The 25,128-nt window shown below is 43.5% G+C and overlaps 1 protein-coding gene across 1 annotated transcript in view; it reads right to left on the bottom strand.

Annotated features, from left to right (window-relative positions):
* LOC144491396 (putative E3 ubiquitin-protein ligase HERC3) overlaps positions 1-21,160 on the bottom strand; it is a 52,364-nt gene extending 31,204 nt beyond the window's left edge. Inside the window, exons 1-12 of the mRNA XM_078209172.1 lie at positions 20,847-21,160; positions 18,280-18,436; positions 16,492-16,568; positions 13,117-13,338; positions 11,018-11,109; positions 9,908-10,038; positions 8,860-9,014; positions 7,552-7,628; positions 6,488-6,588; positions 4,905-4,964; positions 2,409-2,514; positions 574-766 (exon numbers count right to left, since the gene is read on the bottom strand). Coding sequence (XP_078065298.1) covers positions 574-766; positions 2,409-2,514; positions 4,905-4,964; positions 6,488-6,588; positions 7,552-7,628; positions 8,860-9,014; positions 9,908-10,038; positions 11,018-11,109; positions 13,117-13,338; positions 16,492-16,568; positions 18,280-18,436; positions 20,847-21,027 — 1,552 coding nt within the window. The 5' untranslated portion in view covers positions 21,028-21,160. The remainder of the gene's footprint in view (positions 1-573; positions 767-2,408; positions 2,515-4,904; positions 4,965-6,487; positions 6,589-7,551; positions 7,629-8,859; positions 9,015-9,907; positions 10,039-11,017; positions 11,110-13,116; positions 13,339-16,491; positions 16,569-18,279; positions 18,437-20,846) is intronic.
* Between the last annotated feature and the right edge of the window lie 3,968 nt (positions 21,161-25,128).

The following is a 25,128-nucleotide window of genomic DNA, read 5'->3' as shown; positions in this document are numbered from 1 at the left end:
AGATTCTTTCCACTTAGAAAGGAAACAAGAACTAGAGGACACAGCCTCAAAATAAGGGGGAGTCCGTTTAGAACAGAGTTGAGGAGGAACTTCTTCTCTCAGAGGGTAGTGAATCTCTGGAATTCTCTGCCCATTGAAGCAGTGGAGGCTACCTCATTAAATATGTTTAAGTCACAGGTAGATAGATTCCTGATCAATAAGGGAATTAAGGGTTATGGGGAGTGGGCGGGTAAGTGGAACTAAACCACTATCAGATCAGCCATGATCTTATTGAATGGCGGGGCAGGCTCGAGGGGCTAGATGGCCTACACCTGCTCCTATTTCTTATGTTCTTAAGACATTCAAGCCTGAAGGTGGTGTAGAATGGACAGTAAGTTATATTTATATATCCCCTTTCACAACCTCAGGATATCTCAAAGGGCCTGACTGCCATTCAGGTTCACTTCTGTAATGGAGAATATGTGGAAAAGCATTTGATTTCTGAGTTAGTTGTTTTTCATTGCGACCAGCAAAGTTTTCAATGTTTGGAAGGATCTTGCAGGTTGACGCACAAATTCAAATGGTAAATCTTACCAAGAATTTTGAAGTCACTTTCTTCGAGTGAGAGAATGGCTTTGCTTAAAGAGTCTGTCAGCATTGCTGAGTCCCTGGGATCTTCCAGCACAGCAATCAGTTCTGGGAGAATAATGTAAACTCGCATTGTTTCCACACAAGCCGGAGATCGAGGTAATGACGGGATCAGGGAATTCTGTACTGCATTCTTCACCTGTAAAATCGTGAATGTCAGCGGCAGGATTGTAATGTTTTTTTGTGGGAGTGCAAAAATGTGTAAATGTATTTTGCTTTGAGTTGTGAACGACAGAGTGTTTCTGAGCTTGACTTGGAAAGGCCTCTCCCACAATTTCCCTTGTTACTCTCCACTCAGATCTGAAGCCTCGATCTTTAGTAAACAGTCCAATAGTTAAAAACTGGTGAATCAGTAGCTCGCGTTACATCCTGGCATTGGTTTAGATGGAAAAGGGAAGCAGGGATAGTGTAAAACGGTCTGTCAATTCACCTTGAGTCTGTTCACCTCAACTGCTAAAGACCAATTTCACCTTCTGTACACTTTCAACTACATCTGTGAATGACTGAAATCAGATACTTTTATTGAATCCAGTATCAATCCTACAGCACATTTCACCATCACACCAGCTTTGCCAGGATGCAATGTCAGAACTTTTTGCTGAACACAATGGGGCATCAGTCCTGGGTGTGATGACATTAAGATTTACACACAGTTGTCAGCCTATGTGTTTTGGTGTCCTTGGCAAAACATTGTGCAGTGAAATGCAGTCTTCCTCAACCTAAAAGGACCGAGCCTTTCCCTTAGTGGTAGCATTCCTGCTTCGGAACTGGATGGTTCGGAGTTCAAATCCATCTCCAGACCCTCTGAGCAAGCGGAAAACTCTGCTTCAGAATTCTAGGATGTTAACCAGGGTGTGATTCTCCCCCCTCAGTATATGAACTGCAGGAGTCCATTAACCCTCCCCCGCTCTATACAACCAACCTGTCTATTGGCTGACACAAAGATGGTTAAGCAATGAAAGGTGTGTCAAGTGAAGAACGTGAAGAAATAAAAACCACTGAACCCAAAAATTATTTCACCCACAGGAGTCCATAAGACCATAAGATATAGGAGCAGAATTAGGCCAGTCTGCCCCTCGAGTTTGCTCCGCCATTTGATCATGGCTGATATGTTTCTCAAACCCATTCTCCTGCCTTTTCTCTGGCCAATCAAGGACTATCTATCTCTGTCTTAAATACATTCAATGACCTGGCCTCCACAGCCTTCTGTGGTAATGAATACCACAGATTCACCATCCTCTGGCTGAAAAATTCTTCCTCATCTCGGTTCTAAAGGGTTGTCCCTTTACTCTGAGGCTGTGCCCTCGGGTCCTAGTCTCTCCTTCTAATGGAAACACCTTCCCCAAGTCCACTTTATCCAGGCCTTTCAGTATTCTACCCTGTAAATTACTTTGACATATTTTTATTATAACCCCCAGTCTGTCCATCAGAATTTGATACCATTCCCAATAACTAGTTTGTTTTTGGGTTAATCAATATCTTCAGCGTTAATTGTTACTCTACCCTGCACTGAATGAACATTATACATTTGATAGGATATAGCCTTTGTGGTAAATATTTAACACCAAATGAATATGCATTGGCAAAACGCCACAAATAATTTTCACATGTATAAACCAGAGGAAAGGTGGACAGTCAGGATCTATCAAATATTCAAAACGATCAGTGAATCAATGTAATCACACTAAATATAAAAATATATAATTGTCAGAATATAAAGTACATTCCTGCATTTTAAGGAGCGAAAAGCTATTGGTACACAGTAGTTAATAGTCTCTTACCTGCTGCAAAATTGAGGAGTTTTTAGCCAACTTTACGAAGCCCAGATATACTGCAGATGTATCCACACCAGACATCTCTCCATTTGTTTTGAAATGTCTATCCTTGCTGTTTTGGAAGATATCAAAAATGATTATTAATGCATTGCAGAATCTAACTGATATTGTCCTTGTTATTGTTACGATAGATTGTGTGAAAATGAATGTTATTTATAAAAATATTTTTTGGGGGGGATATTGTGTTATTCTCTAAAAAGGCTGTGTGTGTGTGTGTGTGTGCGTGTGTGTAAATGATTCAATTAGGCTGGGAAAAGTTTAATGGAGACCATTTGTCTGTAAGTGTTGAGGGGAAAAGAGTACTGAATGCACGCACGCATATAAGTCTTTCCTGGTCAAATGGTTTATAAGTAACTAGGCTAGGTTTAGAAATTTGCATTAGGAGATACATGTGGACTTGTTTTTTTCCGCTATTGAATATCAAAGGGAAGTGAGAGGTGACGAGAAACATTTTGCATCTTACTGGAGTTACTGGGTAAACAGAAGAGAGTATATTACACTTCATTGACCCGAAAGCTGAGATAAAATCAAAACGTGAAAGGTTGTTATATTTTCAAAAATTTGAGTTCAGGGAAGTGCTGAGGGCAATGGAATCATAGCTGAAAGGGGAAAAGGACATTTAAGGAGAGATGTTGAGTTGATTTGTTGTTGGCTATGTGGGGAAGAACTCCTGAGGGAAACAGCTCTGGGCTGGGAGAAGGTGCAGTTTGAATCAGCCATCTGGTCAAGTCAGAAGAGTCTTGGACTGCAAAAAGCAGTGTTGTGTCCAAGGATGTCTTGGGGATTTCCACAGCAGAGTGGAAGTGAGTTTGAGAGGTTGTGCGGTATGCCATGATTAAAGAAACAGCAGCTTTGCCTTGGGTAATATAACTGGATCTTTATAGTTAAATATCTACAAGGCAGTGTTTACTTTCGGGTCACACAAATTGACCAAGTCATTAGTCTTTTGAGGGAAATATTTTGTAAGATTAATTTTAACTTTTAAACAGTAATCTTCTGTGATTAGTTTTTTTTTCTTCTTGCTAATAAACTTTTAATTTAATTTTTGGAAATCCCCAAAGTGTTATTGGACTTCTTGCTGCTGCAATTGGTTCATTTTCAGAATAGAAAAGAAAGTAAACCAATTTTCCCTTTGGCACTTGGTTTTGCTCAGCAATGAGCAGCGGGTATGGTCATGACAACTGATCGACGTACCGGCTCTTTGTGCTGACCCAATTCTGCAGAGTGATCTGAAACCCAATGTGCTGGAGCTCAGACACTTCCACCTTCACCATTTTAACTGTGAGCTGGTAAAGTGAATATGCAAATCTTATACAGTCCTCCCAACTCCACCCTGCTATTTTCTCCAATTATAATGTACCGCATGGAATGGTAAGATTTGGATCCTGCACCCTTCATCATTCAGCCTCATTGCTTCTTGTGGAATACAGGTATCTACTGTTGAAATCTATTTTGGGTAACCCTTTCCAACTCAACAACAATGACTTGTATTTATATTCCTTCCCATTCTCTTCCCACACCTAGGCAGACTTTGGTCTGCTTCCATCGCTAGCAATTCCTGGAACAAGTCACTAATCTGTTGCCAGGGGCTTATAGCTTGAGAGGGGGCCACTCCACATCAAGAGTGGCTGACCAGGAGTCCCTCCCACTCTTACCGCCAGCCATGGGCGTGTTTGGAAGGATCTTGCAGGTTGACACACAAATTCAAAGTGCAAAACTTACAATTTAGGTGGACTGAGAATCCCTACACGCAGAAAGAGGCCATTTGGCCCATCAAGCCTGCACCGACAACAATCCCACACTGGCCCTATCCCTATAACACAACACTAATCCCCCTGACACGAAGGATCAATTTAGCATGGCCAATCCACCTAGCCCACACAAGTTTGGAGTGTGGGGGGAAACCGGAGCACCCGGAAGAAACCCACGCAGACAAGGGGAGAATGTGCAGACTCCACACATGTATGGACCCAAGCCGGGAATCGAACCCGGGTCCCTGGCGCTGTGAGGCAGCCGTACGAACCACTGTGCCACCGTGCCGCCCCATAGAACACTTTCTGTCTTGAATTATAACACTGGCCAGAGGAAATTCTCGGCCATGAATTCCCAAACTCAGCGTGGGTGTAGGTTTGAGACGCATCTACTTAACAAAGCTGAACAGTTCAACACAGTGTAGAAAGGATGGGCACAATAACAGAGCCTGTCCTGTAAAGCATCAAGTGGCATTTCTGCAAAACACCTTCCCTTCCCCAATGTTCGGTTTGCTTAGTTGATGAACATCAAGTAAATTGGCTAAAATAAGTGACAAAAACAATCAGTGAAAAGTACAGGTTGATCTGTAGCAAAGACGATTTGGCTATTACCTCATCTCGGGCAAGCTCAGATAACAAGCTTCATTAGGATATTTTGATGCAAATTGTTAGGCAATAAACATTTGCTCACCTGACATCTAAAAAGCTTCCACTCAGAGTTTGAGAAGAAGAAAATGCTCGAACAATTGCCCTGTAAATGAAATTCAGACAAATTTAATCTATGCCATTATGTTTTTCAATGTTAAATGCGTCTATTAATTTATAGACAATCCTCAGTCACTGTATAGCTGTGAAAGGTATGTTTTGAATGGCCTTCAACTTAACAAGAGTAAACAGAAATGGAGAATTGCTGGAAAAAAAATCATGCGTCAAAGCTTTTTGTCTTTAACCCATCAGGACAATTTACCAGAATGTAAAATATAAAAGGAACAGCAATGAATTACATATGGTATTCTTGTGAATTGTCCTGATGAGTGCAAGACAAAAAACTTCAACAGGGGAGGCATTGTCGTCATCCAGAAACCCAGGATAATGCTCTGGGGACACGGGTTCGAATCCCACCACACCAGATGGTGAAATTTGAATTCAATTTAAAAAAAGACTCTGGAATTAAAAGATGACCACAAAACCATTGTAGTAAAAACCCATCTGGTTCACTAATGTCCTTTAGGGATGGGTAATAAATGCGGTCTCAACCACTGACACTCACATCCCATGAATGAATAAGAAAAATGTGTCTTTATTTCAACAATACTCAAATTTGGTACTACCAAATGACTAATGGAGATGGAAAAGTTGAATTCTGTGCTAAGGTCATGTTGTTGGCATCTTCAACCTTGATTCTGTGTGCCAATCAAACATGTAGCAACTCAGACAAAGTATACAGAAAAATTGAACCCATTTGATGGAATAATAGTGGAACCCATTTGATGGAATAATAATGGAATAGTCCGGAATTCTCCACCCCACAGAACTGTGCTTGTTCATCATTGAGTATATTCAAGGTTGAGATTGCAACGTTTTTGGAATTTAAGCAAATCATGAAATAAAGGGATCATATATGAATGCAGACTTGAGGTTGAAGACCAGGCATAATCTGAATGAAAGAAGGAACAGGTTCGAAGGATCGTATAGTCTACTCCTGCTCCTATTTCTTATGCTCTTAATATACATGTAGCACCAAGAGACTGGAACTTCATAGAATCATAGAATCCCTGCAGTGCAGAAGGAGGCCATTTGGCCCATTGAGTCTGCACCGACCACAATCCCACCCACGCCCTATTCCTGTAGCCCCACATATTTACGCTAATCCCCCCGACACGAGGGTCAATTTAGCATGGCCAATCAACCTAACCCGCACATCTTTGGACTGTGGGAGGAAGCCGGAACACCCAGAGAAAACCCACACAGATACGGGGAGAATGTGTAAACTCCACATAGACAGTGACCCGAGGCTGGAATTGAACCCGGTCCCTGGCGCTGTGAGACAGCAGTGCTAACCACTGTGTCGCCCCAGCTTGTTTACTCATTGTGTGATTTTAGCGTCAGCTTGAACTCATTTGTAATATATGTTGATGCCAGATTTAACAACAACAGGCAAACAAAAGTCATGTGTCTTTCCCAGTGTTTGCCTAGTGGAGAATGAAACATTCTGGAGGAAGTCACGTGGAAATTGGGGAAAGTAAACTGAATATTTCAGGAAGACAAACTTACTTTCTTGTGTTTTTGTCAAATTTCTTTTCCAATAAGTTATCCACTGTCATGATGCATTTGGAAGTATTGAGTGAAGATTGGTTGATAGAAGACACCAACTCCTAGACAGCAAAATGGCAAGAGCGCTAAATGTCAGTCTGTACATAAGGAAGATTGACGGGACATATCATTACCCCCAGTGGGTCCCTGTCCCCAGCCAAAAGTTCAGGGGGAAGTCCACTACTAGATGCCCCACAGCCATTTAATGGCAAATTGGCTTTTAATAGATTGGAAGATTTTCACCCCTCGGAGACAAAATTCCCACCTCAGAGAGCTGCCAGCCAATCAGAGGCCAATGGCTCTCCCGTACTGACAGCACCACTCGGAGCAGTGGTCCTTGCTGGTACTGCACTCAGACAATGAGAGAGGAGCTGCGCTGGATTGTGCTCAGAGGTCTCACCTGGTGTCTGTTGGCCAAAGGAGGTGTGGGTGGTGAGGAAGGTGGGGGATAGAAGGTCCGTCAAAGAGGGATCTAACACACCTGCCCGTCATCCGGGATACCTGCTGGGCTGGGCACTTGGCGTGGGGCTCTCCTGCCTCTGGTTATATCTCTGTGACAGTGAGCTGAGGCCTTTATTAATTCCCCACTTAGGGACTTAAATTGGCCCACTGACGGACAGGCTGCCGGTTGCCACACCTGCCACTGGTAGAGGTGTGGTTGGGACGGCGCAGGTGGGTAAGTGGCAAGCAGGATTTTACATTTTCCTCCACCTTCGGACATCCCAGCAGGGGAGCGTAGCATCCAGCCAATGCTGTTTTCCATCGTCCTGCAATTTTCTTGTCTTCAAGTCTATATTTCACCACCTTTTGAATTTTACTAATGCACATGATTCCACCAACTCTTCAGGCTAAATTCATTAACTAATGGCTAAATTAAAAACAAAAAAGTTTAGTTTTCAACTGTGAAGCAGAAAAATGGGAAATGTTTTTGAGCCCAAATGTATGTCCGTTCACATTTTACGGTCTTCCATTACCAATATCTCCTTATTGCAACAAACACCACCACGTGGTACTTATCTTCTTACCACTTCATCACTGTACTCTGCAAAGCTTTGGTTTCCTCCTGCAAAAATTCTTCTCACAGCGGGTTTGGTTGTATGGTCTGTCAAATTGAATGAACACAGATTAAGACCTCTTATTAATGTCAGCCTGCCCTTAGAGGAACATAGGAATTAGGAGCAGAAGTAGGCAAATTCAGCTCTTCGAGCCTGCTCCGCCATTCAATCAGATCATGGCTGATCTCTCCCTGGTCTCAAATGCACCTCCCCACCTGTTCCCCAGATCCCTTTATCCCTTTTTTATTAGAAATATATCTACCTCCTTCTTGAAACCATGAGAAGGGAGTTAGTGATGGAAGAATATGAAAGAAAGGGACACAGATGTACAGTGTCCTCCTCCACGTGATACATAGATTTCGTATCTGTGTCCCTTTCTTTTATACTCATCCATTACAAAATCCCTTCTCAACATTTGCAAGTGCCTATGCAATTACACATGCACATGCTGCAGCGCCATCACTGGGGGATGGTGTAATTACAGCATGACATGTTTACATAGAACATTTTCATTATATAGATATAGGAATTTATAATGTGAATTTCCATAAAAAGGACATCATGTATGATTTTAAAATGCAGATTAAAGTTAATCTGTGCACCCTCATTCAGTTATAGCTAGCCTCTAACTCTGTTCCACCGAGAAACTACATTTGGTTTGAATTTTAAATTTATTTATTAGTGTCACAAGTAGGCTTACATTATTAACATTGTAATGAAGTTACTGTGAAAATCCCCTAGTTGCCACACTCCAGCGCCTGTTCGGGTTACACTGAGGGAGAATTTAGCATGGCCAATTCACCTAACCAGTACGTCTTTTGGACTGTGGGAGGAAACCGGAGCACCCGGAGGAAACCCATGCAGACATGGGGAGAACGTGCAGACTCCGTACAGATAGTGACTCAAGCCGGGAATCGAACCCAGGTCCTGGTGCTGTGAAGCAGCAGCACTAATCATTGTGCCACCCTGAATTGACTGTAATGCCATGAGATTGACCAGTTTGATTTTCATAAAGTAAAGTTTATTAGTCACAAGCAGGCTTACCTTAACACTGCAATGAAGTTGCTGTGAAAATCCTCTAGTTGCCACACTCCGGCACCTGTTCAGGTACACTGAGGGAGAATTTAGCATGGCCAATTCATCTAACCTCAGAAGTCTTGAGAAATTGTGAGATATTGCAACCACAGATCAACATCAAATGCCAGTTTGGTTCAATTCCCCCCCCCCCCCCCCCCCATATTATTCAGTTATAAAAGTATAGAATTTTATATTGCTTACCATTTTCTGTTCCACTATTGCCAGAGGTGTCCTCCATGTTGACAGGATGAGGCACTAACTGATCCCTCATCTCTCCATTTCCCAATTGCCCATTTTCTCCACGACCAAAAGAGTAAATCTTGCCAGAAGTTGGAACGAAGACAAGTGTATGATGGCTATTTAAAATATGTATATACATGTGACTTCACCCACCGCCAAACACTCGCTTTCTCTCTTAACATCTTCAGTAATGAATTCTGATTAACATTTTCATATTGAAAGAAAAGGGGATATTTTACTCATGCCTATTGGTGGACAAGGCATCGTTAAAATGAAGAGACTATGATCCCATTGACTCTTCATTTTAATGCTATTGATTCTTGCGTTGGTTCAGGCTTCCTCCAGACTCTGGCAGGAATCTCAATAATAATTGGGATCCCACTATGTATCTGTTCCAGGCTTCTAACTGTCACTCCAAGCCACAAGACCCTTGGAACATCATACTTCCCACCTCCACAGTTATCTTGCTCCTGGCAGCCATTCCTCTAAGCCAGACAAAAATCAACTTGTCACACCTGGTTCCCACGCTGAAACCATGCACTGGGCTGTTATTTATTTCTAGATGATGAATAAGGTAAAGCTTACATAGTCCCAGATGACCACTGGCTGCCCTCCCCTTTGAGGGGGAGAGCTGACTGGTGGTGACTTAACCTGAGGATCACCACACCTCAGACGCGAGGCAAGGCTGAGGAGGCGGGACCTTCATGAATGACCAGTACAGGAGTTGAACCCGTGCCCTTGCCATCACTCTGCATCACTAACCAGTTGTCCAGCCAATTGAGCTAAACCGACTCCAGGGGAGGAATAAACTCCTTTTAATTCTCAACAGTCAAAAAATGTCACTGAACTCTAGACAATAAACTAAGTGAGCAGACAGACTCACACAGCAAACAGCCATCAATGCACAGTTACTAAAGAGTTACATAAATTTAAATTTTCTGGTTCACACATAAAACAGAGTGAAAGAGATATAGGTGCATTTTGATTTGCTTACGTCTGACAAACTCACCTCCCACATGCTATCTGAGAAACTTTATTTCCAAACAGGTAGCCGACGAAATGAGGTTTGATCTCATCCTTTGTGGAGTTGTGTCCAAGTTGCCCGTAACTCCCAGCTCCAAAGGTGTAAACAAATCCATCCTAGAGTAGAAGACAATGTCTTAAGGACATGTTACATCAGATCACAAGGAAAGCCTTTGGTACTGAAGTGTCAGTGGTCGAGAGATCTTTTTATTCTTGTTAACACTTTCATGCTTTTCTTTAAACAGTTACCAAACATGATGATGATCTCTAGTGTTACTTTAATTGTTGCTAAACCTACTGCTTTAACTGATTCAACCTTGTATAAACTGACACTTTCCAAAGGGTCAATGCATTCATTCTAATCTCACAGAGAGAACTAGAATTAATTCATTATATATTTGTATGAGAAAGAATACATGCAGAAAACATACCCAAATATCTATAATCATAAATCAAATGTGTGTTGGACTAGAGGCAGCAAATTGAAACATAGAAACATAGAAGATAGGAGCAGGGGGAGGCCATTTGGACCTTCGAGTCTGCCCCGCCATTCATCACGATCATGGTTTATCATCCAACCCAATAGTCTAATCCTGCTTTCTGCCATAACCTTTGATCCCATTCGCCCCAAGTGCTATGTCTAGCCGCCTCTTGTATACATTCAACATGAACGTATCTACCATTTTTGCCAACCCATAACTAGTAACTAAAGGTTCATCAGTCAGTGTTCTTCCTGAAGGCAGGACATCATTCAAACTTCACACACATAGGCTGGAATTTTACTGCCTCGCCTGCCACGGGAATTGGAGCGAGTGAGGGGCGGAACATGGAAAAGTCCGTTGACCTCGGGTGGGATTTTACAGTTTCGGGATGAGCAAGGCTGTAAAATCCCGCTCATAATTCTCCAGAGGAGCGTAGCTCTGGTAGTTTCCTATTCCCTTCCCCACCATTTTTATCATTGGTCTTCCTTCTTCAAGGTGGGCAGCAACCAAGGCTAAAGCACCCCCACCCAACCCATTGCAACGTGGGGTACCGTCACCACCTCAGTAAGAAACAAACAATTGAGATTCTAATGACAAATTCTTCCTGAACAAACCTTTGTCAGGACAGCAGTGTGCTCTTCCCCACAAGAGATATGGATGGTCTTCTTACACTCCAACAGCTTCACGTGGTTGGGTTCATATCTATCTGCAAGAAGGATGGAAAGAGCAATCAACTCACATTCTTCCTCCTACTCCTGAAGTACTACCACACTCATAAGGTATTTTGATGAGAAGGTATCAAAATGGATACATATAAAGGTTCGAAGTAAAAATTATTAAACAAATCTACACTAAATAATTCTCACTGTTATACGTACAAACCCTGAGTGTACTTGATACAGTTGTAAGCTTCTGTCCCCAAATTCTGTGAACAGTGTGCCTGCATGGAAGGCATGTAAAGTGTTAGGAAGGCAAATGCAATGTTAGCATTCATGTCCAGAGGGCTAGAATACAAGAGCACAGATGTACTTCTGAGGCTGTTTAAGTCTTTGGCCAGACCCCATTTGGAGTATTGTGAGCAGTTTTGGACCCTATATCTAAGGAAGGATGTGCTGGTCTTGGAAAGGGTCCAGAGGAGGTTCACAAGAATGATCCCTGGAATGAAGAGCCTGTCGTATGAGAAACGGTTGAGGACTCTAGGTCAGTTCTTGTTGGAGTTTAGAAGGATGAGGGGGGATCTTATTGAAGCTTACTGGATACTGCGAGGCCTGGATAGAGTGGACGTGGAGAGGATGTTGGAAAAACTAGAACCAGAGGGCACAACCGCAGACTAAAGGGACGATCCTTTAAAACAGGGATGAGGAGGAATTTCTTCAGCCAGAGAGTGGTGAATCTATGGAACTCTTTGCCGCAAAAGGCTGTGGAGGCCAGGTCATTGAGTGTCTTTAAGACAGAGATAGATAGGTTCTTGTTTAATAAGGAGATCAGGGGTTATGGAGAAAAGGCAGGAGAATGGGGATGAGAAAAAAAATATCAGCCATGATTGAATGGCAGAGCAGACTCGATGGGCCGAGTGGCCTAATTCTGCTCCTATGTCTTATGGTCTTATGTGGAGCAATAATATTTATTCTGTTGTAAAGTGCTCTGTGTTATTAGTTCACTTCAGTCAGGAATTTCTAAATAAATCAATGAAGACAGATAGATGGTGTGCACACGACTTAAAAACTTAAGGGAAAGCTACAAGATGTAAATAGGAGAGTTGAGGACAACTGGGGAGATTACTGAACTCACAGCTAAGCTCCAGAGCAAAGGCTCAGAACAGGATAGGATACCTCTCTCTCTCTCAACTCCAAATAGCATCTGAAAACAACTAAGCTGGAATCTTCTGTGAAAGCCTAGCTGTCCCCAGTCATATGACCTGACCTGTCAATCATCCTAATCAAGCTCTACCCTGCAATCCCAGGGGAACACTAAAACAACAGCACACGGCACTAGTTCAGATTTCATCAAACATAGTATCAATTACACTGCCTTAGTACTAATAGTGGACACCGGCTACAGACAAAACAGCTCTGACAAAATGCCGGGGCTGCTCGAAACATCATGCAGTGTAATATGATTAAAACACATTGCTTAAAGGCACAGTATCATTGCACTACATATACGAATGGACTGAAGCTGTGTGTGTTTGGAAGTGCACATTTTTATCATATATCTCTGTAAATAAAAGCTATGATGTGTGCAATGATTTGGTTCTGGTGCTATCCTTTACCACCTGGCTATTTCAGATATAACACCACTGACTACAAATCTGATTGTTAAATGATTCTCTCCTTATGGACAGGATACTAAGTTTTGTTTGGAAATGGTAAGTAGTCTAACAACACCAAGTTAAAGTCCAACAGGTTTATTTGGTAGCATGAGCTTTCGGAGCGCCGCTCCTTCATCAGGTGAGTGCAGGATTTGTTTCACAAACAGGGCAGATAGACACAAACTCAATTACAAGATAATGGTTGGAATGCGAGTCTTAACAGGTAACCAAGTCTTTACAGGTGCAGACAATGCGAGTGGAGAGAGGGTTAAGCACAGGTTAAAGAGGTGTGAATTGTCTCCAGCCAGGACAGTTAGTGAGATTTTGTAAGCCCTTTGTTTGGGAATGTGGAAGCAGCAGAAAGGAAAAAGAAGGAACAATCAGTTTTGGAAACGTTCTTACCATCTGTGTTCTTGAGCCCCAGCTGCCCGTGATTGTTCCTTCCCCAACCGAAGACGGCCCCTGAGAGAGACAGGGCGAAGCTGTGTTCTCCTCCTGCAGTGATCTGAGCCACTGGCATCCCAGTGAGAGATGTCACACTCTGAGGGACGCTCTGGGAGGCTTCCTGTGTACCAAGACCGAGCTGGCCGTAAGTGTTCTGTCCCCAGGCAAAAAGTAGGCCATCTTTCAACAGAAGGTAAATGAAACCAAATTAAACCTTTTGGTTCCAGTAAGTGTATTTGAAATGATCATGCTTAACTTTTCCCAGTAAGGTAAGAAACAGGAAAACTGGTTCCAACTTTAGTTCAAAGTGCTGGACATGAATCATTTTCAAGGCTTTAAACATTTGCTTATTTAGTCAACAAACTACTTCTCCTGCAATCCAAATATCTGACTACACAACGTTCCACTCAGGAGTATTATGCTGCCTCTGAATCGGGATGTGAAGAGTTTGACCCTCACACTCAACAATCCCAGTGAAATAAAATTAGAATATGGTCTCAAAATGTGAGATTCACATCCTGCGGGATTCTCAAATCCAGACAGAGTGATCACTGGTGAGTGATAGTATTCTCATCACTGAGTGAGAAAGGTTGGGTCTGCGCCCCATTCCAGAGGGGCCTGCTAAGTGGACACCAGAATACCGGTTCTGACACCCAGTGGGGGTTCCATTGTGTCTATGGCATTGGGTGGCTCCTATCCATTGTGAAGAGTAGATGGGGCTCTTTATCCTCAGCTACCAGAAGACGCCCTGAAGATCAAAACTTTGAGGAACTGCAACGGGAAAACAATTCAACGGCTCTTCCCTGGCATGTGGCTCAAGGATTGTGTGTGTGAGACTTGCATGAGGACCTGCCCTAAGGCACAACACAGCAGACTGATGGACAGTGTCCCTGACTATCTTGTTTTAAATGATATTGGCAGTGGAGTAATACACTGGAGCCCCACTGTAGCGTGGAGCTCCACATAATGTGGGTCTCTCCTGGATGTCAAAATTTTCAATATATAACTGAAGCCAGAAGCCTCCCCAAGCTGACCGCCACCCATTTTAAAAAAGAAAACTTAAAACCAGCCATCTAATTATTTTCTTGATTTTGCATAGCATCTGTTTTATATATTTTATTTGGAACATGAAGAGTGGAAGCTGTAGGAATATGCATGCAGTATTGACACTGAACACTAGGCACCAGCTATAAAGTGATGGGGGCTCACCTATATCATGGTCTCAAGATATGGATCTGGGGTGTCATGGTGGCACAGTGGTTAGCACTGCTGCCTCACAGCACCAGGGACCTGGGTTTGATTCCTGGCCTCAGGTCACTGTCTGTGTGGAGTCTGTTCTACCCATATCTGTGTGGATTTCCTCTGGGTGCTCTGGTTTTCTCCCACTGTCCAAAATATGTGTTGGTTAGGTGCATTGGCCATATTAAATTCTCTCTGTGTAGCTGGAATGTGTCGCCTAAGGGATTTTCACAATAACTTAATTGCAGTGTCAATGTAAGCCTACTTGTGACACTAATAAATACACTTTAAAATTGGATCCCATGAACCACGTCATAACTGGATCCCAGAGTGTAGATTCATCTTCCAACCCACAGCTCAAAGGCCAATATAGCAATTTGAGAATGTGAATTGAATTAAAATAAACAGGAAATGAAATGGTGGCTGTTAACTAGTAACGAGCCATTCAGTTCCTCAAACCACTCATTTAAGTTAACTAGTAGGTTGGTATTACCTGCTGCAGTTGACAGCGATGCCCACATTGCAAGAACGGACAGAAAAGTCAATCGAGTCTTCTCAAGTCGAAGGTCCAAAAAACAAAATGATTGGATGCATAGGGTGGGATTTTCCAATCAGGCCCACCCTGGGACTGGAAGATTCCGCCCAAGGTCAATGAACCTTTTAAGGGTCTGTTGAATTGTCCATCCCACCCATAATGATTTCCGTGGCCGGCGGGATTGGAAAACTTACCCCATAATTTTGTGCGAGATACTACAAAAATTGCATTTATATAGCACCTTTCACAACCATAGAACATCTGACAGTGCTTTTCAAACACTGAAGTGTTATGAATGAACTTATTGAGGTAAGGTGCAGAAGAAGCACAAAGTAGCCTTCTTAACTTGAAAACTGGTGAACACTTCATTATAGGTGTGCACTGTCCCAAGTTCAGGACATGGACTGCTTAACCCTGAGAGGAGCTAGCTCCACCTCAGGGGTCACGTGACCCACACCTTTAAAGGGGCAGTACACACTCCAAACCTCCAACATACATATATAACATGACGTACTTTTAAAATGTAATCACTAATGTCATGGAGCCGCAGCCAATTTGCACACAGGAAACTCCTACAAACATCTACATGATTACCAGTAGATAATGTGCTTTTTTTGTGATACTGATTGATGGATAAACACTGGCAGGATACGAGGAATAACACATCTCCTCTACTTCAAAATCATGCCCAAGAATCTTTTACACCCACTCTTGAGAACAGGCAAGACATTGATTTAACATTTCATTTGAGCAACAGTAGCTTTGAGAGTGCAGCACTCCCTCTGTCATGCACAGATTTGTCAGCCTAGATTTTCTTGCACTCAAATCCTGGAGTGGGACCTTAACCCTCAACTTTCCAAATTGAAAGCAAGATTGAGCCATGGGTGACCCATCTAATCAGGTAAAAAGGATCAACTGAAGGGCATTACTAAGGAAAGAGAAAAGATTTTTGTTCCTTCAGTTTTTTGCTAAGGCAAATTAAGCCAATTGTAGAGAGAAGAATCATAGAATCCCTACAGTGCAGAAGGAGGTCATTTGGTCCATCGAGACAGCACCGACAACAATCCCACCCAGGCCCTATCCCTGTAACCTGACGTATTTACCCCGCTAATCCACCAAACCTACATATCTTGGGACACTAAGGGTCACTTTAGCATGGCCAATCCACCTAACCTGCAGATCTTCAGAGTGTGGGAGGAAAATAGAGCACCCGGAGGAAACCCATACAGACACAGGGAGAATGTGCAGACTCCAACAGACAGTCACCCAAGGCCGGAATTGAATCCAGGTCCCTGGCACTGTGAGGCAGCAGTGCTAACCACTGTACCACCGTGTCACCCTTTTGATATCTGACACCCTGATTGGCTTTACCTTTGCTATACCTGGTGTAAATCTGACATTTCGCAAAATAGAAACAGCCCGATATAAATTATGATTATGATAGTCACGTTACATATGGTACTAAACTCATATCTGCATAACTGCCTCCTGTTACAACTTCTTAATTTTATTCAGCTTCTGATTGAGTTACAACAGATGTGTTTAAGATTAACTTTTACCTTTGGATAGCGCCAGTGAGTGATAGTTTCCACAAGCCACTTGAATTATGTTTCTGCCACTCAAACTCTTAAGCAATCTAAACATAAATAAGACATAAATATAATAATGTACCATATCTAAATCTTTCTCAGAAATCTGACTGGTTTCATTCAATGAGAGGCTCGGATTTGATTTTTTAATGACAATTATAATGTGGTAAGATTGGACTTTACAATGACACCGCACACTGATAGAACGTTGGGGCGAATGGGATCAAAGGTTATGGGGAGAAAGCAGGATTAGGCTATTGAGTTGGACGATCAGCCATGATCGTGATGAATGGCGGAGCAGGCTCGAAGGGCCAAATGGCCTCCTCCTGCTCCTATCTTCTATGTTTCTATATCTGTTGTCCTTGTCTCTCTGCATGGGAAGGTGAGAAAACACAAAGCCTAAAGGGCCAAACTGTTTATTTCATTGGAGACAGCTCAGGGAACGTTCACTTGGATGATCCCCGGTATGGATGGATTGTCTTATGAGGAAAGGTTAAGCAGGTTGGGATTCTACTCATTGGAATGTAGAAGAATGAGAGAGGGGCCGGAATTGTACCACCCCACCAGCCACGGGCATCAGAGCGGGCAAGTGGCAGACAACTGAAAGATCCGTTGACCTCAGGCAGGATTTTACGGTTTCAGACTGAGCAAGGCTGTAAAATCCCACCCAGGATCTCATTAAAACACATAGGATTCAGAAGGGGCTTGACATGGTAAATGCTAAGAGGATGTTTCCCCTCGTGGGAGAGTCTTGGACCAGAGGGCATTGTCTCAGAATAAAAGGGCAACAATTTAAGACTGAGATGAGAAGGAATTTCTTCTCTGAGAGGGTTTGAGAGTCTTTGGAACCCCTTGCCACAGAGAGCTATGGGGGCAGATTCACTGTGTATATTTACGGCTAAGAGAGATAAATTTTGGATCAGCAAGGGAAAATTAACATGAAGAATGTTGAATCAGCCATGATCCTAGAATCCCTACAGTGCAGAAGGAGGCCATTCGACCCATGGAGTCTGCACTGGCTCTCCGACAAAGCATCTTACCCAGGCCCACCCCCTGTCCTTAACCTCACTCATTTACCCCACTATTCCCTCTAACCTATGCATTTTGGGGCACTAAGGGGCAATTTAGCATGGCTAATCCACCTAACCTGCACATCTTCGGACTGTGGGTGGAAACCAGAGCACCTGGAGGAAACCCACACAGACTCGGGGAGAATGTGCAAACTCCACACAGACAGTCACCCTCCCAAGGCTGGAATCGAACCAAGGTCCCTGGCGTTATGAGGCAGCAGTGCTAACCACTGTTCCACTGTGCTGCCCTCCTACTGAATGGTGCAGCAGGCTTGTGGGGCTGAATAACCCACTCCTGTTCCTATTTCTTATGGCCTTATCAGAGATACATCACTGGATGAACAGTTGTCAAATCCACCCAAGTGAATCAGCCTTGGTCCAGCTAATAGTACTCTTGTCAATCAATGAGCAAATGTTATGGGTTCAAATCTCACTCCACGGAGTTGAGCACATGGCCAGGGCTGACACTTCAATGCAGCGCTGATGGAATGCGACCCTCATTTGAATGACACGATATTTCCTTGTACCTATTGGCAGTCTTAGAGCTAGATTTTATCACGATTCTACCAGTCTCTTACGTTTGAACGGCTACCCAATTTACAGCATAATTAATGCAGAATTAATCAAAATTGGAATAAAAGCATATTTTTTAAAACTTGAAATCCTCCGGGAATAATGTAACTCTTACTGTGGTTTGATGATGGAGAATTCTTCTGTTTTAGCTGCAGATTGCTTCGATTTAACTTCACTCTGATAAACAGCTCCTGTTTTAGACAGGAACAGAATATGGGAGGTTCCACTATCCACAAAGTCAATTTTCTGCTCCTTCAAGTGATGGAACAGTCCTGCACAGAATGAAAGCAGATATATAGGGTATATATATAGGGTATATATATAGGGAAATCAATATATAGGGTAGTGCTTGATTCTGACCCTAATCATCTACGGAACAATCTAGAGAATAATGTGGGAAACAGGAGTCCAAATTCTGTTTACACTTCCTGCTGCCTCGGAAAAGCAGCCAGCATAATCAAGGACCCCACGCACCCCAGGCATACTCTCTTCCACCTTCTTCTGTCGGGAAAAAGATACAAAAGTCTGAGGTCACGTACCAACCAACTCAAGAACAGCTTCTTCCCTGCTGCCATCAGACTTTTGAATGGACCTATCTCGCATTAAGTTGATCTTTCTCTACACCCTAGTTATGACTGTAACACTACATTCTGCACCCTCTCCTTTCCTTCTCTATGAACAGCATGCTTTGTCTGTATAGTGCGCAAGAAAAAATACTTTTCACTGTATGCTAATACATGTGACAATAATAAACCAAATCAAATCAAAATCCAGAAAGATCCCAAGACTTTGAATTCATAGAAATCATAGAAACCCTACAGTACAGAAAGAGGCCATTCGGCCCATCGAGTCTGCACCGACCACAATCCCACCCAGGCCCCACCCCCACAGATTTTCCCCACTAATCCCTCTAACCTACGCATCTCAGGACACTAACGGCAATTTTTTTTTTAGCATGGCCAATCAACCTAACCCGCACATCTTTGGACTTCAGTTTATAAACCAGTTGCCAAGACACCATCTGACTGTCAACATCCACCTGATTCACTCATTTACTTTAGGGAAGGAAACCGGCCATCCATTGCAAACTGGCCCTCTGGGATTGCAGTCCTTCAACAATGTGGGAACTGACCTCTGAAATGGGCCATTCAGTCACATCAAAACATGACCAAAAGAAACCCCCAATAATACATTGGCAGAGCAGCTAGGATGGGCATTAAATACCAGCCTCGCCAGTGCTGTTCACCTCCTGAGAGTGAATATTTTAAAAAAGCCTTGTAAACATTGTCCAAAGATTGTCCTTGTCCAAAGATGTGTGGGCGAGGTTGATTGGCCATTCTAAATTGCCCCTTAGTGTCCCGGGATGCATAGGTTAGAGGGGTTAGTGAGTATATATGTAGGGATATGAGGATAGGGCCTGGGTGGAATTGTGGCTGGTGCAGACTCGATGGGCTGAATGGCCTCTTTCTGCACTGTAGGATTCTATATCTATACCTATAACATTATAGCCATGATCCTAGAGTCCCTACAGTGCAAAAGGAGGCCATTTAGCCCATCGAGTCTGCACCGGCACTCTCACAGAGTATCTTACCCAGGCCCTCATCCCCTGCCCAATCCCCACACATGTCCCGTGGCTAATCCATCTAATCTACACATTTTTGGACACTAAGAAGCTAGTAAGCCTGCCAATCCACTTAACCTGCACAGGAAGTGGAGGAAATAGGAGTTAAATTCAACAAAACTTGTTGCTGTTGTTATTATTAAGTATGGTAATTTAATCAGAATTCTGCTATGGTCACATGAACACAGCATAAGTAGACGGGGCTTTTATTCACTTGAATGTAGACTATTAAAGAATACAGTAACTTAAATGAGATATTTGAAGTGATAATTGCGTTAACAGACTCAGACTCAAGGAGACTCAGTGAGGAAGTACTATTTTAACAATCTTTGTCAAATAAAAGGTTGCATTTTTAAAAAAAAACAGATGATTAAAAATGAGGTCAGCATTAAAAGATACTCTCCCCTGGTCAACTTGTCCCCTACAGTAATAAAATGCTCCTGTTAGGGAGCTGCCAGCTTTTGAAACTCGCAGCAAGATCCACTCAGTTAACCAAGCTCCTGCTGATGGTGTGCGTTGGGTTTTACAAGTATTGGGTTAATGGGTTTAAGGTTTCTATTCCGAGCCGGGCTCAGTGTTGCTGCTGCTCTCACTGTGACTGAGAGAAACGAAACTGAAAGTGAGCAAAATCAAACGGAGAGAGTTTGTTTAGGGTGGGGAAGGGGGAGAGAATGAAGGGAAACGAAACTGCACCGCTCTGGATAGATCCAGCATTTCACCCCCAGACACTGTACTCACACATGAGAATCATCACCCAGATTCTAACCCAAACCACAACCACATTGAAGATGAATGCAATGCGGGGGAAACGCAGAAACATTAAATTAAACATTAAATACAATTCCTGATGCCAATCTGTTTGGAAGAAATGCCAGACTTTAACAAGATTCACACAAGAAACATATATAGATAATACAGGATCTCTATCAAATATAGAGTTTATTCCAAACTCTGAACACTTTAATATGTCTAAATTAATACATTGTCATGTGTGTCAATGTTAGCAATAATAATTTAATTTTAAAACATTCTCTTTCCTATTGCAGACAGGGTTTGCTCACCAGGTTCTGTTTTCCTCTTCCGCACACGGACGCTGGTGTAAACGTTTCCATTTTCCGACACAAACACAGTGACTGTGTCCCGGCTGCAAACATGCTGAATTCTCTCCCCTTGGAGAACATCCACTGTCTGTGAGGCGGGTTTGTGTCGGGTCTGTGATCCCAGCTCCCCCCAATGCAACATCTTCCTCTCTCTGTCTCTCAGCACTGAGCTCCTCGAAATTATTCCTCTTTCAAACCAGGGAGAGAGAGAGAAATCTGTTCACCATTTAGCTGCCAGACAGATGAAGAGGCTCCTTTTTTGTAGCTGCAGCTTCACTGTGGCTGCCTCTGACTGTCTCTTTCTCAGTAAGAGATTTAACAACACCAGGTTAAAGTCCAACAGGTTTATTTGGTAGCAAAAGCCTCAAGCTTTCGGAGCCTTAAGCTCCTTCTTCAGGTGAGTCTCTCTCTGACACTCTCTCTGATCGCTCCTCTGAAGCAACTGCGTGAGCCAATGGCAACAAAAATAGGATTGTTTTGGGAAGTAACCTTTTAATTGTATTTAGGTTGCATTTGTTGGCAATGCTGTACAGTGCGCTTCATCTTAGCCAAAAGGCTGAGATGGCATTAAAAAATTGCATCAGGAAAAGCCATTAGGTCATCTCAGTCACCTCTTCTTCATGGCTCCCATTGTTAACAACCTGCTAACCCTGGTTAAATAAATCAAATCCATGCACCCTTTAAGTAACGAGATGGGTGCAGTGGAGTGGTGTCATTGGTTTACTGTGCATGTGTGGACCAGGGCACACGGGCTATCAGTAGCCTTCCTTATTGCCATCTGGTGTTGGCAGGAGACACAGTGTTGTATTTACCCATTGATTGATAGTCGGAGCCAGTTAGTTGAGTAAATATGGTCCTGAACCATTATCCTTCCCATCACCCACAGGATATCATAATATTACAGAGGTACTCCTAGCCTGGGGAAACATTTCAGTGTCGATGTGGTGCAGATTGTGAGTGTGGATGGGAGACTGCTTTATGTTTGGCACCCGCACTCTGAGTGACTCCTTACTCCTCACATTAACCACAGGAAGCTGATTTACTCATTGTTTAATGATCCACTTTTACCTTTGATAAACAAATCCTTCACACGGTGGAAAGAGAGCTGCACGGTGGCACAGTGGTCAGCACTGCGGCCTCACAGCGCCTGGGTTCGATTCCCGGCTTGGGTCACTGTCTGTGCGGAGTCTGCACATTCTCCCAGTGTCTGCGTGGGTTTCCTCCAGGTGCTCCGGTTTCCTCCCACAGTCCGAAAGATGTGCTGGTTAGGTGCATTAGCCACACTAAATTCTCCCTCAGTGTACCCGAACAGGCACCGGAGTGTAGCGACTAGGGGAATTTCACAGTAACGTCATTGCGATGTTAATGTAAGCCTACTTGTGACACTAAAGAATAAAATAAGACAATCTTCTTTCTGCTCGATCACTACTGCTCCTGCTTTCATTTGACAATGGCAGTCTGGGCAAAACTAACCTCTCATTGAGATTAAAAGCCTCAATTTCAATGGCTCCTGAAGCTACAGTTGTATACTCCACTTCTCATTCCGTGAGCTCATGTTTAATGGTGGGATGTGGTGCACTGACCCAGCTTAGCATCCAGGCACAAATCATTCAAGGAGGAAGATGAAGAAAGTGGTTCATAAAATACACAGGATCCTGGGCTTTATAAAGGCACATAGATTACCAAAACAGCAAAGCTATGATAGGCCTGTATCAACACTGTTTCAGCTCCAACTAGAGCACCATGTTCAGCCCTGAGCTCCACACTTTAGGAAGGATGTGTGAAGGCATTGGCGAGGATTCGGAAAAGATTCATGAGAATGGTTCCATGGCTGAGGGACTTCAGTTACCTGGATAGATTGGAGAAACTAGAAGGCTTCGCCTGAGAATAGTGTTCAAAATCATGAGGAGTTTGGATAAATGGTTTCCATTGATGGAAAAATCCAAAAGCAAAGGTTTAAGGTGATCAGCAAAAGAAGCAACGATGACATGCGGAGTTGAGAGGGTTGGCTCTTGAGGAGAGACTGAATAGACTGGGGCTATACTTATTGGAATTCAGAAGAATGAGGGGAGAAACTAAAGTGGACTTTAATGGACTTTAACAAAGAGATTGAGCTGAAATCTTTGAATGGCATCAAGATAGATAAGTCGCCGAGTCCAGATGGGATGTACCCCAGGTTACTGTGGGAGATGAGGGAAGAGATTGCAGAGCCTCTGGCGATGATCTTTGCATCGTCGATGGAGACAGGAGAGGTGCCGGAGGATTGGAGAATTGCAGATGTGGTTCCTATTTTCAAGAAGTGGAATAGGGATAGCCCAGGAAATTACCGACTGGTGAGTCTAACCTCTGTGGTTGGTAAGCTGATGGAGAAGATCCTGAGGGACATGATTTATAAGCATTTAGAGAGGTTTAGTATGCTCAAGAATACTCAGCATGGCTTTGTCAAAGGCAGATCGTGCCTTACGAGCCTGGTGGAGCTCTTCGAAAATGTGACTAAACACATTGACGAAGGGAAAGCGGTAGATGTGGTTTATATGGATTTTAGCAAGGCGTTCGAAAAGGTTCCCCCATGCAAGGCTTCTAGAAAAAGTGAGAGGGCTTGGGATCCAAGGGGCTGCTGCCCTGTGGATCCAGAACTGGCTTGCCCAAAGGAGGCAGAGAGTGGGTATAGATGGGTCTTTTTCTAAATGGAGGTCGGTCACCAGTGGTGTGCCGCAGGGATCTGTTCTGGGACCCTTGCTGTTTGTCATTTTCATAAATGACCTGGATGAGGAAGCGGAGGGATGGGTTGGTAAGTTTGCTGACTACACGAAGGTTGGTGGGGTTGTGGATAGTCTGGAGGGATGTCAGAAGTTACAGAGGGACATAGATAGGATGCAAGACTGGGCGGAGAAGTGGCAGATGGACTTCAACCCAGATAAATGCGTAGTGGTCCATTTTGGCAGGTCAAATGGGATGAAGGAGTACAATATAAAGGGAAAGACTCTTAGTACGGTAGAGGATCAGAAGCACCTTGGGGTCCGAGTCCATAGGACTCTAAAATCGGCCCCGCAGGTGGAGGACGTGGTTAAGAAGGCGTATGGTATGCTGGCCTTTATCAATCGAGGGATTGAGTTTAGGAGTCTGGGGATAATGATGCAGATATATAAGACCCTCGTCAGATCCCACTTGGAGTGCTGTCTCAGTTCTGGTCGCCTCACTATAGGAAGGATGTGGAAAAGATTGAAAGGGTGCAGAGGAGATTTACAAGGATGTTGCCTGGATTGAGTGGCATGTCTTATGAGGATAGGCTGAGGGAGCTCAGTCTTTTCTCCTTGGAGAGACGTAGGATGAGAGGAGACCTAATAGAGGTATACAAGATGTTGAGAGGCATAGATCGGGTGGACTCTCAGAGGCTTTTTCCCAGGGTGGAAATGTCTGCTACGAGAGGACACAGGTTTAAGGTGCTGGGGGGTAGGTACAGGGGAGATGTTAGGGGTAAGTTTTTCACACAGAGGGTGGTGGGCGAGTGGAATCGGCTGCCGTCAGTGGTGGTGGAGGCAAACTCAATAGGATCTTTTAAGAGACTCCTGGATGAGTACATGGGACTTAATAGGATGGAGGGTTATAGGTAGGCCTAAAAGGTAGGGATATGTTCGGCACATCTTGTGGGGCCGAAGGGCCTGTTTTGTGCTGTAGTTTTTCTATGTTTCTAAACATATAAGATTATGAAGGGAATAGATAAGATAGAATCAGGGAAGTTGTTTCTCCTGGCAGATGATACTAGAATTAGGGGGCATGGCCTCAAAATAAGGGGGAGCAGATTTAGGACTGAGTTGAGGAGGAACTTCTTCACCCAGAAGGCTGTGAATCTGTGGAATTCCCTGCGCAGTGAAGCAGCTGAGGCTACCTCATTGAATGTTTTTAAGGCAAGGATAGATAACATTTTTGAACAGTAAAGGAATTAAGGGTTATGGTGAGCGGGCGGGTAAGTGGAGCTGAGTCCACAAAAAGATCAGCCAAGATCTTATTGAATGGTGGAGCATGCTCGACGGGCCAGATGGCCTACTCCTGCTCCTAGTTCTTATGTTATATAGCACATGGTTAGGATGATTGATCGAATGGTCGAACAGGAATGAGGGGACAAATAGCCTTGTCTTGTTCTTGCCAACTCCGGAAATATTCCCACCTCATCAAGATTGGTGGAGTAGTGGATGAGGTGGAGGGCTGTTGTAGGCTGCAAAGAGACATAGATAGGATGCAA

The sequence above is a fragment of the Mustelus asterias genome, chromosome 1 (assembly GCF_964213995.1).
Source record: "Mustelus asterias chromosome 1, sMusAst1.hap1.1, whole genome shotgun sequence".
NCBI lineage: Eukaryota > Metazoa > Chordata > Chondrichthyes > Carcharhiniformes > Triakidae > Mustelus > Mustelus asterias.
This window is presented reverse-complemented; position numbering and strand designations above follow the sequence as displayed.